This window comes from Microtus pennsylvanicus, chromosome 18, assembly GCF_037038515.1.
Source record: "Microtus pennsylvanicus isolate mMicPen1 chromosome 18, mMicPen1.hap1, whole genome shotgun sequence".
NCBI lineage: Eukaryota > Metazoa > Chordata > Mammalia > Rodentia > Cricetidae > Microtus > Microtus pennsylvanicus.
This window is the reverse complement of record NC_134596.1, coordinates 40,381,494-40,394,454: the sequence shown is the minus strand read 5'-3', so window position 1 is coordinate 40,394,454 and position 12,961 is coordinate 40,381,494. Positions and strand designations below refer to the sequence as shown.

Below are 12,961 nucleotides of genomic sequence, written 5' to 3'. Positions count from 1 at the left end.
ATGTTTGAGCTTATGACATCCTTCCGTAAAAGAGATCCAGTTCACTCAGGGTAGCCCCCAGGACAGGGTTTCTCTGTAGCTCTCACTGTCCTGGAACTCACTCTGTAGACCAGGCTGGCCTCGAACTCACTGAGATCCGCCTGCCTCTGCCTCCATGCCTGGCCGGCACATGCCTTTAATCCCAGTACTTGGGAGGCAGAGATGGAAGCCAGCCTGGCCTACACAGAATTCTGGGCCAGCCAGGGCTGCCCAGTGACACTCTAAACAATCATAACGGGCAGATAGTGAGATTAGTGGGGAGATGCTCCTGCTCCCCCAGCCCGCTGACTCACCTGTCCAGGCAGTGTGGGACAGGTACACCTGAGTGATGAGGCGGTGCCGGCCGGGGCCAGGGTTCCGAAAGTCTGCTGGCTTCGGGTGGATCATCTGAGCCTGGCCATCAGGGTACAAGACCTAAAGCATTACAGAAATGGGACCACAGAAGACACATGAGCCAAGAAAACAGATGTGAACCCCAAGTCAGCAGTAGAAAGGTGACCCTAGTCATCATAAAAATCTGCTTCTTAAGTGGGAACAAGGCATGTCGGGCAGTGGTGGTGGTACACTCGGGAGGCAGAGGTGAGGCCAGCCTGGTCTATAGAGTGAACTCCAGGACAGCCAGGGCAGCACAGTGAAGCCCCGTCTCAAAAATTTGACAAAAAAAAAAAAAAAAAAAAATAGGGTGGTGGTGGTAGGCAATACTAGAAGCAGTATGCCGTAAATATTTCTTTTTTTTTAAAGTATTTATTTATTTATTATGTATACAATATTCTGTCTGTGTGTATGTCTGCAGGCCAGAAGAGGGCACCAGACCTCATTACAGATGGTTGTGAGCCACCATGTGGTTGCTGGGAATTGAACTCAGGACCTTTGGAAGAGCAGGCAGTGCTCTTAATCTCTGAGCCATCTCTCCAGCCCCCATAAATATTTATTAAAGAGAACAATGTCGCAGCGCTGGAAGGACTTCCCTCCTCAGCTCTGAAGCAGTCTCCAGAGAGCACTCAAAGAAAGAGGGGGTCTGTTTGCATCATTAACCAAATCTTCACATCTCTCCAAGGGACACAGAATTCTTCCCTCAATAGCTTGAGGCCCTAGCTGCCTGTGCAGAGTCTATTACAGGACACAGGGACAAGCAGACAGGAAGACAGACTGAACCAGCTCTGTGCACACAGAGAGGACTCGGATCATCCTTTCAACCACGAAATCCAGGGAAGTTTGTGTCTTGTCTGCTGGCTCAAATCTTTCATCTCTCTGAGCATCTTGGGCCCTCCCAAGGACTGACAGGTCTATGTTTATTTTTCTCTCCCTCTCTCTGCTGTGTTTGGGTATGGGGGGAGGGGATACTGCGGAGACCAGAACGCCCTCCACCTTGTTTTCAAGGCATTTCCCCCACCCCCTAGGCAGCGTGCAGGAATGTGTGGCTATACCAAGATTTTTATGCTCCAGTGACTTTTAGCTTCTTGCTCACTAAGCCATCTTTGTGACTGTTTTGAGATCCAGTCTTGTTACGTAGCCTACACTAGCCTTAAACTTGTATACTGAAAGCTTAGTCCGTAAAGTAGTGTTCAGAAGCAGGGTTTTGGGGAAATGACTGGATCATTAGGACTCTGACCTAACCAAGGGCTCAAACCCCTGAGAGATTTGTAATTTCATGTATTCTGGGGCGAGGCTGAGCCTGTCATGTCCCCAGCCCCTCCTCCGTTCCAGCTTGCTCCACGTCACGAGCTGAACAGCTTTGTCCTCTATGTACCCCCTGCTACGACGCTGTAGCCTCACCTGAGGCCTACAGGGATGGAGCCAGGCAACTGCAGACTGAAACCTTCGAAACCACAAGCTAAATCAACTCCTTCCATCTAAAGTTGCGTTTCTCAGGTATTTGGTCACAGCAAACATAATTACAAGCTGTTTCTCTCTACTCTGCTTCTAGGCTCTGTGGCCCCATCCTAGGGCAGAAGAAAGCTGTAGGGGCCCTAGTTTCCAGAACTCCGTTATCTTTAACAGCTCAGTGGGTTAACTTAAAAGAAGAGGAGAAGTTGGGAGGATAATGGAGTAAGTGTCTAGGAGGAACTGGAATAGGAATGCATCCATGTCTGAAATAACCAAAAAATGACTTCTAAAAGGGAAGGGAGTACAGATAAGGCTCAGCTGGTGGAATGCTTGCCTGTTTTATATGAATTATCATTTCATACATGACCCCAAACAGCATATGCCCACAATACTGCCCTTGTGAGCAGAGATGGGAGGATGGGAAGGTCAAGGTCATTCTTAGAGGTCAGCCAGGTCTAGAGATTCTGTAGTAAAAGTGGGTGGGGGTAAGGAAGAAAGGAGTGGCACAAAGCAACAGAACCAAGTTCTCTGTCAAAGTCTGGACTCTGCTGTCTAACAGCTGCCGGAAACATTCCTTCAGGAGTTTAAAAACCTGTGGCCCAAGCCGGTGAGGGGAAGAAAATGGCCAGCATGAATTATATTCTGAATTCCAGAACAACTTAAAAATGTATTTCCTCTTGCCATGGCTAAAATACAGTAACTCAGACCGCCCTCTCCTTCTCTCATGACCTGCACCAACAAGGGCTCACTCTCCGCTTTTCCTCACCCTCTGCCAGTCCCCTTTCAGGCGGTACCGCATCAGCACCTTCAGCACAGTAGGCTTAACTGTGCCTGCTGAAGCACCGACCTCCACTTCTAACTGCCGGCCCCTTGATCCGGCTCCCAGTGAAACTGAGCGCACCACACAGCCCTACCCACAACCTCCACACTTAGCACTGCACTGAAGCAAGCACGAAATACACAGATGGACGGCAGGAAGGACGGAGAGGTGGGGGAAGCTGGGATTGCGGGCTCGGCTTTACCCCATCTCTCATGGGATTCTAGCTTATCTAACGCTGGAAAAATGTGTTCTTCCCATCTATGAGTTTTGTCTGCCACCTGACCAACCAATAGAACTTGTTTATTACAACTGATACATTCAGCGTGTGTGTGTGTGTGTGTGTGTGTGTAGAAGGGATTAAATCTAAAGTCTGCATTATACAGATCCTTAGTAAGTAAAACCTTCCTGGATTCTGAGGGCATTATACACATTTCATGCTAATGTCTGCTATTCCTATTTTCAGATGTAGAATCTGAGGTTTAGAGTTTAATTTGCTCAAGAGCAGAGTTGGCTCCTGCCATGGCACCTCTTTTTGTCCCTTTTCAGTCTTGGTCCCTCAAGTAAATGACAAAAGAACCAAAGTTAAAGGCTTCAACACAGTGTCAGTGTAAACACCACGGAGCCCACACCCAACACACCTGGACCTTAACAGTGTTCTGAGGGTCTTGCACATGTTCCAGGGTTGCGTCCACATCCAAGGCTACCACCAACCCAGACGTAAACCGCAAAGGGTTGTCTGACTCGCCTGCGGGCTCGATGATGGTGGCCGAGGCTTTGTGGATCTGTAAACAAGAAAATATGGCCATGTTCAGGCCAGTGAGAAAGCGTAGAGGGGTGGTCCGAGGAAGGACCCTATCTCACTGCTCCCCTGGTCACAGAAGCTCACTGAACTAAGGGCTTTAAGTCTCAGGACAGATGGGCGAGGCACGTGGACTCTGACCTGCTCCGGGAGCGGGAGATGGAGGAAGGTGCTCTGCCGCAGCATTGTCTGCAGAATTTTGATCACTTCCAGAGGTTTAGACGCCATGAGTCGGGGCATAATATCAAGAAGTTTGTCCACAAAGCTGTCATGAAGTTGGGGCAAATCGGCAATGAAGCACCTGTGTGAAAACACAGAAGCACTGACCACACACTCGTTCACCAGGCTAGCTAAGCCCACACTTCTGCCAGCCCTGAAGCAGGAAGAGGACTGAAATGGGAGGAGCTTTAGGATCGTGCCTGAAATTGACAGGGACAGTGATCAGCCTGCCGGGGCACCATGATCAGCCAAAGAGCCACAGCTGAGTCAATAATGCCCTGGCCTTGCAGGCATGAGGCCCTAAACCTAACCCCCAGAATCTGTAACAAAGACGGGAGCAGTAGCATGAACCTGTATCCCAGCACTGGGAAGGCAGAAGAGGATCCCCGGGGCTTGTTGGCCAGCAGATCAAGCTCACTGGCAAACTCCAGGTTTAATAAGTGCCCCTGCTTCAGTAAATAAGGTGGAAAGTGTTTGATGGACACACTTGGAGCTGGAGAGATGGCTCAGAGGTTAAGAGCACTGCCTGCTCTTCCAGAGGTCCTGAGTTCAATTCCCAGCAACGACATGGTGACTCACAACCATCTGTAATGAGGTCTGGCGCCCTCTTCTGGCCTGCAGCATACATGCAGATAGAGCACTGTACACATCATAAATCATTAAAAAACACTATCTACATCAACATCTGGCACATATAAAACGTGTACACACACACACACAGAAAATTGTTTTTTTGTTTAAGAGCCTGTTTTACTGGTATGGTGGTTAATGTTTATAATCTCAGAATTTGGGGGATTCTGCTAAGGCAGGAGGATTATTGTGAGATCAAGGCCAGCCTGGGCTATAATTTGAGGCTCTGTTAATGAGTAACCATGAGTGTCAGGCATACACCTGAGAGCTTTATATGAGTGTATTTAATCATTACGCTATTATCATTCTTTTCATAGATTCGCTAATTAATTGGAAATGTTATACAGGAGGCTCCATCAAGTGCCAGGTACTACTCTAAGTCTGGGGATCGTGCTAATAATAATAAGCAAGAGGAACAGCTGAGTTTTTGTTGATCCATTTGTAGCACTGGGGATTGAGCCCTGGGCCTCTCCCACCGAACTGTATCCCAGATCCGGGGGTTTGTTATGATTTTGCTGTGGTTTGAGAGAGTGTCTCACTATAGCCCAGGGAAATGCAATCCTCCTGCCTTGGTCTTTCAACTGCTGAGATTATAGTGTGTGTCCTCCATCAAGTGTGAAAGGACTTTGTTAAGATTTATTTTTGACAGATTATGGTGGCACACACCTTTAATCCTACCACTCAGGAGGCAGAAGCAGGCAGATATCTGTGTGTTTGAGGTCAGCCTGGTATACAGCCACAGTTACATGGTGAAAGAGGGAAAAATTTGTTTTTATTCTAATATCTAAATTTTATTTTTTTTACATGTATGGGTGTTTTATCTGCTTGTATATCTGTGTACCATGTGTGTATTTCGTCCACTGAGGACAGAAGTAGGTGTCAGATCCCTTGGGACTGGAGTTATAGACTTTGGGATCGTGTCTTAAGATGTGAGACCTAGGGTACAGCTCCAGCACTATGCTTGCCTGCTGGCTACTATGCTCCCCGCCATGAAAAACCCAACTGTTCACATGAAACAAGCTCAGTCTCACTACTTTAACTCCATCAAGCCCTCTGATCATCTACTGCATGTTTTAAGAGTAGATCCAGACCATAGCAGATGGACCTGATACCCACTTTTTATTATTATTTATTTATTTATTATGTATACAATGTTCTGTCTGCATGTATGCCTGCCCACCAGAAGAGGGCACCAGGTCTCATAGATGGTTGTGAGCCACCATGTGGTTGCTGGAATTGAACTCAGGACCTTTGGAAGAGCAGGCAGTGCTCTTAAACTCTGAGCCCTCTCTCTAGCCCCCGAGAAACATTTTAAAGTGACAAGAACCTGGGTTCCACTCCCCCAGAACCCAAGTAAAAAGGTAGGGAGCAGCAGTGACCCCTGTAACCCTAGTGTTGGGAAGGTTAAGACAGGATGCTCCCTGGAGCTTGCTGGCCACTGGCCTAGATAAACCAACGTCCTCCAGGTCCAGTGTTGCAGAAAATAAGGTGGACAGTAACATCTGTTAAGCACACACCTAACATCAGCCCCTGGATCCCCTATGCTTGAGCGTACACACACACACACACACACACACACACACACACACACACACACGCAAGCATGCATGCACATAATCAATCAATATTTCGCCCAAGCTAGTCTTGAAATAATAGGCTCAAGTGATTCTTCTGCCTTAGCATCCAGATCAGCTGGGATTACAGACGTGCCCTATGGTGCCCATCTTGAGACACATTTATTCCACACATTCATTCTGTTATTTTAGAAGATTCACATATATTTTTAATTATGTGTGCATGTTTCTGTGTGTGGGTATGTGCACATGAATGCAGGGGCTGGCAGCAGCCAGAAGAGGGCATCAAAGCCCTGGAACTAGAGTTACAGGTAATTGTGAGGCATTCTGTATGGGTGCTGGGAACCAAACTCAATTTCACTGAAAGAACAGTAACTACTCTTAACCATTTCTCTAACTCCTACTTATTTCTTCTTCTTCTCTCTCTCTCCATCTCTCTATGGTCTCACTATGCAGCAATGGCTAGCAGGGAACTTACTATGTTGACCAAGCTGGCCTCAAATCCCCATGCCTCTGTCTCCATGCTGGCATTAAAGGTATGTGTCAGTACACCTGGCTTGTTATTATTTACCTACGGAATTAAAGAACAACTGCCAATAATCCCAGCACTTGGGAGGTACAGGCAGGAGGATCAGGAGTTCAAGCCAGCTTTAGCTATACAAGTTCAAGGCCTGCCCAGAGTACACGAGACCCTGTCTCAAAACAGGCACACTGGTACATATCAGCAGTCCTACCATTCAAGAGGTGAGGCAGGAGGATCAATAATTCAAGACCAGTCCGGGCAACACAGTGAGATCCTATCTCAAACAAAAATATAAAAGGAATTAAAAGAATAATTTGTTGTTGTTTGTAGAGATTCATACTTGTTTTCTGTAGCTCAGCTAAGGGCTGAATCCAAATGGCCCTGATGTCTTTATTATTTATTACTTGGAAGCTCTAGACTCACAACGTTTATACACCACTAAGGACAACACTGACAACAGGTGATGGGCAGCTCAGCAGCACGTGAAAGACGTGATCTCGTTTGGCGTCTGTTCTGTTACTTTCTGCACAAACAAGATGAAGAAACCATCGTAAGAGTTACAAAATACTCACCTCTGAAAAAAATCCACTTCCTGTAAAAACTTTTCACACATTCCAAATAAGGGGTCAACTCTGCAGGAAAAAAGCAAAGTGTAAAAAACCTGTCACTCCATGAACGAAGGAGTGAGGACAAGAACCCCGAAACCCAAGCACTGTAAGAGGGACGAGCTCCTAGACAGCAAGAAAGGCAAAGGTCTCTCTGAGGAACACAAGGCCAGGAGTCGTATCTGTGGCTAGAGAGGTCAGGCACGGGTCTGATCTGAGACTTCCTGAAAGCGAAAGAAGCGGACTGCACATCTCTTAGCTGACTTCCCTATATCTGCCTCATCATTTGCCTTAAGAGAGCGGTGTCAGGAGAACACCTGTTCTGTCCAGTGTGCACCTGTCCTTCTGTCTATGTGTTGCTTTCATTGGTTGAATAAAGAAACTGCCTTGGCCTTTTGATAGGGCAGCACTTAGGTAGGCGGAGTACAGAACTGAATGCTGGGAAGAAGGGCAGACTGAGAGCCGCCAAGGAGCTGCCAGGTTAGACATGCTGAATCTCTTTCCCAATGGTGTCATACAGATTATTAGAAATGGGTCGAATCAAGATGTGAGAGTTAGCTACAGGAAGCTAGAGCTAATGGGCCAGGCAGTGTTTAATTAATACAATTTCTGTGTGATTATTTCAGGTGTAAGCTAGCCAGGTGGGACCAAAGCAGGCCCTCTCCATACAACATGCACCTTATCCTCGCGTGGTCCGTGCAGTGACTATCAGCTGCACCTTACCCTTGCGTGGTCCGTGCAGTGACTATCAGCTGCACCTTACCTCGCGTGGTCCGTGCAGTGACTATCAGCTGCACCTTACCCTTGCGTGGTCCCTGCAGTGACTATCAGCTGCACCTTACCCTCGCGTGGTCCCTGCAGTGACTATCAGCTGCACCTTACCCTCACGTGGTCCCTGCAGTGACTATCAGCTGCACCTTACCCTCGCGTGGTCCGTGCAGTGACTATCAGTTGCAGGGCTTTGGCCTGGAGCCTCATGTGGTGTATGATCACCACCTGCTTATTCTCCACCCCGCTGTACATAAACTCCATTTTATAGGTTTCTTCCATGATCTGTAAGGAAAGACAATCAGTAAAAGATCACAGGAGAGAGAGGGCTGCACAAGCTTCCAACCCTAGCTGAGGAGCTACAGATAGCTGATGGCTTCCGAGGAAGGGTGTAGCTCCTGGCAGGCTAGCGACACTCTTGTGGGTGGCCCTAACCCTGGAATATGGACAGAGCACAAACAAGACTCAACAGGTTATTTTTTTAAAAAAGGAGAAACAAAATCGGGTGGTAGAGAGGTGGGGATAGCTTTAGGAAAAGTTAGGAAGAGGAGTATGGATGAATATAAAAATACACTCTATGAAAGTATCAAAGAATTAAAAATATTAAAATAACCTCAAAATTGTCAGGCGTTGGTGGCGCACACCTTTAATCCCAGCACTTGCTACGCAGAGGCAGGTGGATCTCTGTGAATTTGAGGTCAGCCTGGTCTACAGAGCAAGCTCCAGGACAACAAAAGCCCCAGGGAAACCGACTTAAATAACAAAACAAAGCAAAAAACCAAAATCCCACCTCAAAATTATTTTACACGCACTTTAGAGAAAAGATCTACAACTATTTTTATTAGATTTTAATATGTTTGAAACATGCAATAATATAAATGGCATCACATAAACTATGTGAGAGAGTGTGGGTTCTGTATATGAGTTCCAGGTCCTGAATTCAGGTCATCAGGCCTACATACTTCGACCTGCTGAGCCACGCCCCAGGCCCACAAACCGATATGTTAGAACAATTTCAGAAATCACGCAATTCAGCTGCCACATTGTACAGAGGATTAAATTCCAAGAGACTCAGATAACTTGTTCATTTATCAGCCCGTAAGGTGGAGGAGACCTGAACTCGAGCCCTGGTCCTCTGGAGCCCAGCGCTGGGCACAGTCACCGCACAACCCTTCACTAACTTCTATTAGACCTGGAAGTCACAGAAGTCCAGTGATCCCAGACAGACGCCCGACTGAGGAGTCTCCATATGCTTACCTGTTTTGCTGCTGCTGAGGCCAAATCACTCTGCTTTAGATATAGGGGGGCAGCCACATTCCACAGCTTCTCCTGCAAAGCCTACTCAGACAAACGAGAGAGACAGGCACAGCGGTCACAAAAGGGACACAGAATTGAGATCTGTGCTTTGATTGAGAATTTAGCATACTGCGGGTTTCCTCCCATCCCTTGCAGCGTCTAAAAGCGAGTAAGCTTCGCCTACCGGCAGAGGTGTGCGACAGCGGGCGCTCAGATGACTCCAGGACAATCAGCTGCTGCACGCTGGGCCCTGGGGCCTTGTTCACAGGGTCACTGCATTAACCCGAGCAGCCTAAACTGTCCGGCTTCCAACTGAGATTCCAACCCGTGTGTGGTGTCCTTTGACACACCCTACCACTATCCAATGTGTAAAACTCCCAGCCGGGCAGCTTTCCTAGAGCCTCCTCTCCCAGCTTCTCTCCAATCAGAGCGCTGAGAGCCACAGGTGTCACTCCCCACCCCTCTCTATCACCTACTCAGGTCTGGGTACCAATTCCACCTATCTCTGCTGTGGGTTTATTTCAGGGAGTTTCTTCTCCATCTTTTGATTTCCTGTTCTTTTCTTCAGAAAGGGTGACCTCAAACTCATGATCCTCCTGTCTCAACTTCTCTAGTAGGCACCATCAAACTCGGCTTCCAAGAACCTTCTGACAGCGCAATGAATGACTTCATAGAAACCAGACTAACCCTGTCTAAACAACGCAAGTCACACACATCATTTTCAATTTTCTAGTAGGCACGTTTATAACAGAAAACACACTGGCAAACTAAATTTTGGGGGTGTTTATTTCAACATGGTCTCATCCTATAGTCCAAACTGGCCTTGAACTTCCTGCCTCAGACTCCTGAGTACTGGGATTGCAGGTATGAAATACTATGCCCAGCTCAGTAAAAATGTTTAAAATAAATATAGTCTACTTGGGCCAGGTGTGTACCACACACCTTTAGTCCCAGCACACAGGAGGCAGAGACAGGTGGATCTCTGTGAGTTCAAGGCCATCCTGGCCAGCATAGAGACCCTGCCTCAAAAAAAAAAAAAAAGAAAAGAAAAGAAAAATTAAGAATATGTATAGAGTCTATTTAATTCAGTATACTGCCATTTTAACAAAAGTGGTACCTTTTTCTGTTTTGTTATTGTTGTTTTGTGTCTGTGCACCACACACACGCCTGATGGCTTTAGAGGGCAGAAAAGGGCACTGGCTCTCCTGGAACTGGAGTTCTAGATGGTTGAGAGCAACCTATGGGTACTGTGGGCACTAGGAACTGAACCTGGGTTCTCTGAGAAGAACAAGTGCTGGCACCATCGAGAGAAGAAGACAGGAGATGTCATCAGTGGACCGAAGCCAGGACAGGTCCTGAAAGGCTCCAATGCAGGGCCCAGTTGGTATTCTCAATTCATATTCTAAAACCACAAGCTGGGGCCAACAAGCAAGACTTTACAGAAGTGTAGGTGGCAGTCAGCAGGTTGTTAAGGGCAATGACCAGTTACTTTAGCTATTTCTCTAGGTCATTCGGTTCCAGGTAGCGAGTGAAGACATGCTTGGTAGTGTAAGCAATGCTTTAAGTGAACTGCTAAATAAATCAATAACTCAGTACTTTCTACCCTATGCTACCTCAAGCTGGCTTCCCTTTCACACCTGCAACGTAAAGTAAGTCTCAACAGTCCAGTGGGTACTTTGCATCAAGGATCAGTGGCCACACCTATTTGGAAGCACCACACTGAACAGCAGTAGAAAACTGTTACTTCCAATTATTTCTCATGTGCAAGTTTCTACATAAGTGTGGTTGGAGCAGAATGCTTCTGTAATTTTTTTTTGAGTACATAATATTATACTGTAAGTATTTTCCCGCCCACCACAGACCATACGGCTGAGAATATCCACAATTTATTAGCTCCTCCCTATCACAAACACACTCCTGGCTCAGGTTCTAGGCTAACAAGAGTGATCAGCACAGTTGAGCAATGTCTTCTCAATCCCCTCTTTTGCTCCTAACAAAAGTGGATTTTGTTTTTCTTTTTTTCAATAAGACAGGGCCTCGCGCCAGCAACCTGTCCTTTATTCCCGTTCCCACTCTCCTGTCTCCAAGTGGCTCTCACATGCGCCAGGCACAGGAAATGTTCAGTTGCTCATCTCTATCGCCAGCCGCGTTTAGTCTGGAGGTAGTTTCACTAAGATGCCCAGGCTGGCAATGAATCCTGCTGCTTTGGTCCCCCAAACGGGCAGATTACAGGTCTGTGCCAACAAAGGCCTGGGAGGTTGGCCCTTTTAAGAGAAATGAATTAGCCTTTGACAAACAAAATCAAAAGCAAGTTCAGAAAATAGCATGCCAGGTGGTGGTGCACACCTTCAATCCCTGCACTCGGGAGGCAGAGGCAGGCAGATCTTTGTGAGTTTGAGGTCAGCCTGGTCTACAGAAAGAAAATTTCAGGACAGCCAGGGCTACACAGGGAAACCCTGTCTCAAACACCACCCCCACCCCCCCTCCACCAAAAAAGAAAGAAAGTGTGGGGGCCAGCCATGATAAGCTAAGTAAGGACAGGTCACCCAAGGCAAGTTCTAATTTCCAACCGCTATCACATGCCAGAGTAGAACTCGGCCCTGGATAAATTTAATAAGAGGCCTGAGTCTCGGTAGTTTACTCTGAGGCAATACCTGGTGCCAGGACCTGACCACCGCCCAAGAACAGACCATTCAAAGGAAATACCTAGGGCTGGAGAGATGGCTCAGAGGTTAAGAGCACTGGCTGCTCTTCCGGAGGTCCTGAGTTCAATTCCCAGCAACCACATGGTGGCTTACAACCATCTATAAGATCTGGTGCCCTCTTCTGGCGGGCAGGCATACATGCAGACATAATAAATAAATGAATGAATGATTTTTTTTTTTAGAAAAGGAAATGCCTAACATTCCAACCACTGTAGATAGGATCACCGGCCAGTGCACATTCACCAGGACACCCCTAGACAAATGTCAGCCAATCAGAGGTCCTGAACCTCAGAAAACCCTCACCCCCATCTTTACTACTATAAAAACCCTATTCTAATTGAGCTCAGGGTTCTCCAGTTATTCCAATAAGTTGGACATGGAGAGACCAAGTTCGCAAACTTGACTAAAATATCCTTCTCTTTTGGAAACAGGGTTTTATAAGGACCTGGCTGTTGTCCTGAAACTCCAAATCCTCCTGTCTCCAATTCCCATTGGTCCAAATGCTGGGACTATAGTGTTCCTGTTTATCCGGTGCTGAGATCAAGCCCGGGGTTTGGGAATGCTAAGCAGGTATTCTACCATCTAAGCTATATATCCTTTGCTCCAATCTTCAGGATTTAAAACTTAAAATACGCCCTAATTTGTTGTTGTTTGGTTTTTCAAGACAGGGTTTCTCTGTGCAGACCAGGCTGGCCTCAGGCTCAGAGTCCTGGGATTAAAGGCGTGCAGCACCATACCTATTGTTCTAATTTGAGAACGATAAAAGATTTCTCCTAAAATTAAATTTCCCGTATGTGCTGGATAGTTTTATGTCAACTTGACACAAGCTAGAGTCATCTGAGAGGAGGGAATCCTGATTGAGAAAATGCTTTCATAGGTGTAGGCAAGGCTGTAGGGCATTTTCTTTTTTCTTTTTGGTTTTGCTGTCTCTGCCTCCCTCTCTCTCTGTAAACCAGGCTGGCCTCGAACTCAGAGATCCACTGGCCTCTGCCTCCCGAGTGCTGGGATTAATGACATGCGCCACCACTGCCCAGCTGCATTTTCTTAATATATGACGGAGGGCCCAGTCCATTGTGAGTGGTGCCATCCCTGGGCTGGTGGTCCTGGATTCTATAAGAAAGGAGCTGAACAAGCCATGAAAGCAGAGCTTCTCCAT

General features: G+C 46.9%; 1 protein-coding gene across 2 annotated transcripts in view; it reads right to left on the bottom strand.

Annotated features, from left to right (window-relative positions):
* Ints4 (integrator complex subunit 4) overlaps positions 1 to 12,961 on the bottom strand; it is a 60,970-nt gene that overhangs the window by 2,289 nt on the left and 45,720 nt on the right. For both annotated transcript variants that reach the window (XM_075952459.1, XM_075952460.1), the window contains exons 17-22: positions 9,062 to 9,142; positions 7,959 to 8,089; positions 7,004 to 7,063; positions 3,627 to 3,786; positions 3,325 to 3,468; positions 333 to 453 (exon numbers count right to left, since the gene is read on the bottom strand). In XM_075952459.1, coding sequence (XP_075808574.1) covers positions 333 to 453; positions 3,325 to 3,468; positions 3,627 to 3,786; positions 7,004 to 7,063; positions 7,959 to 8,089; positions 9,062 to 9,142 — 697 coding nt within the window. The remainder of the gene's footprint in view (positions 1 to 332; positions 454 to 3,324; positions 3,469 to 3,626; positions 3,787 to 7,003; positions 7,064 to 7,958; positions 8,090 to 9,061; positions 9,143 to 12,961) is intronic.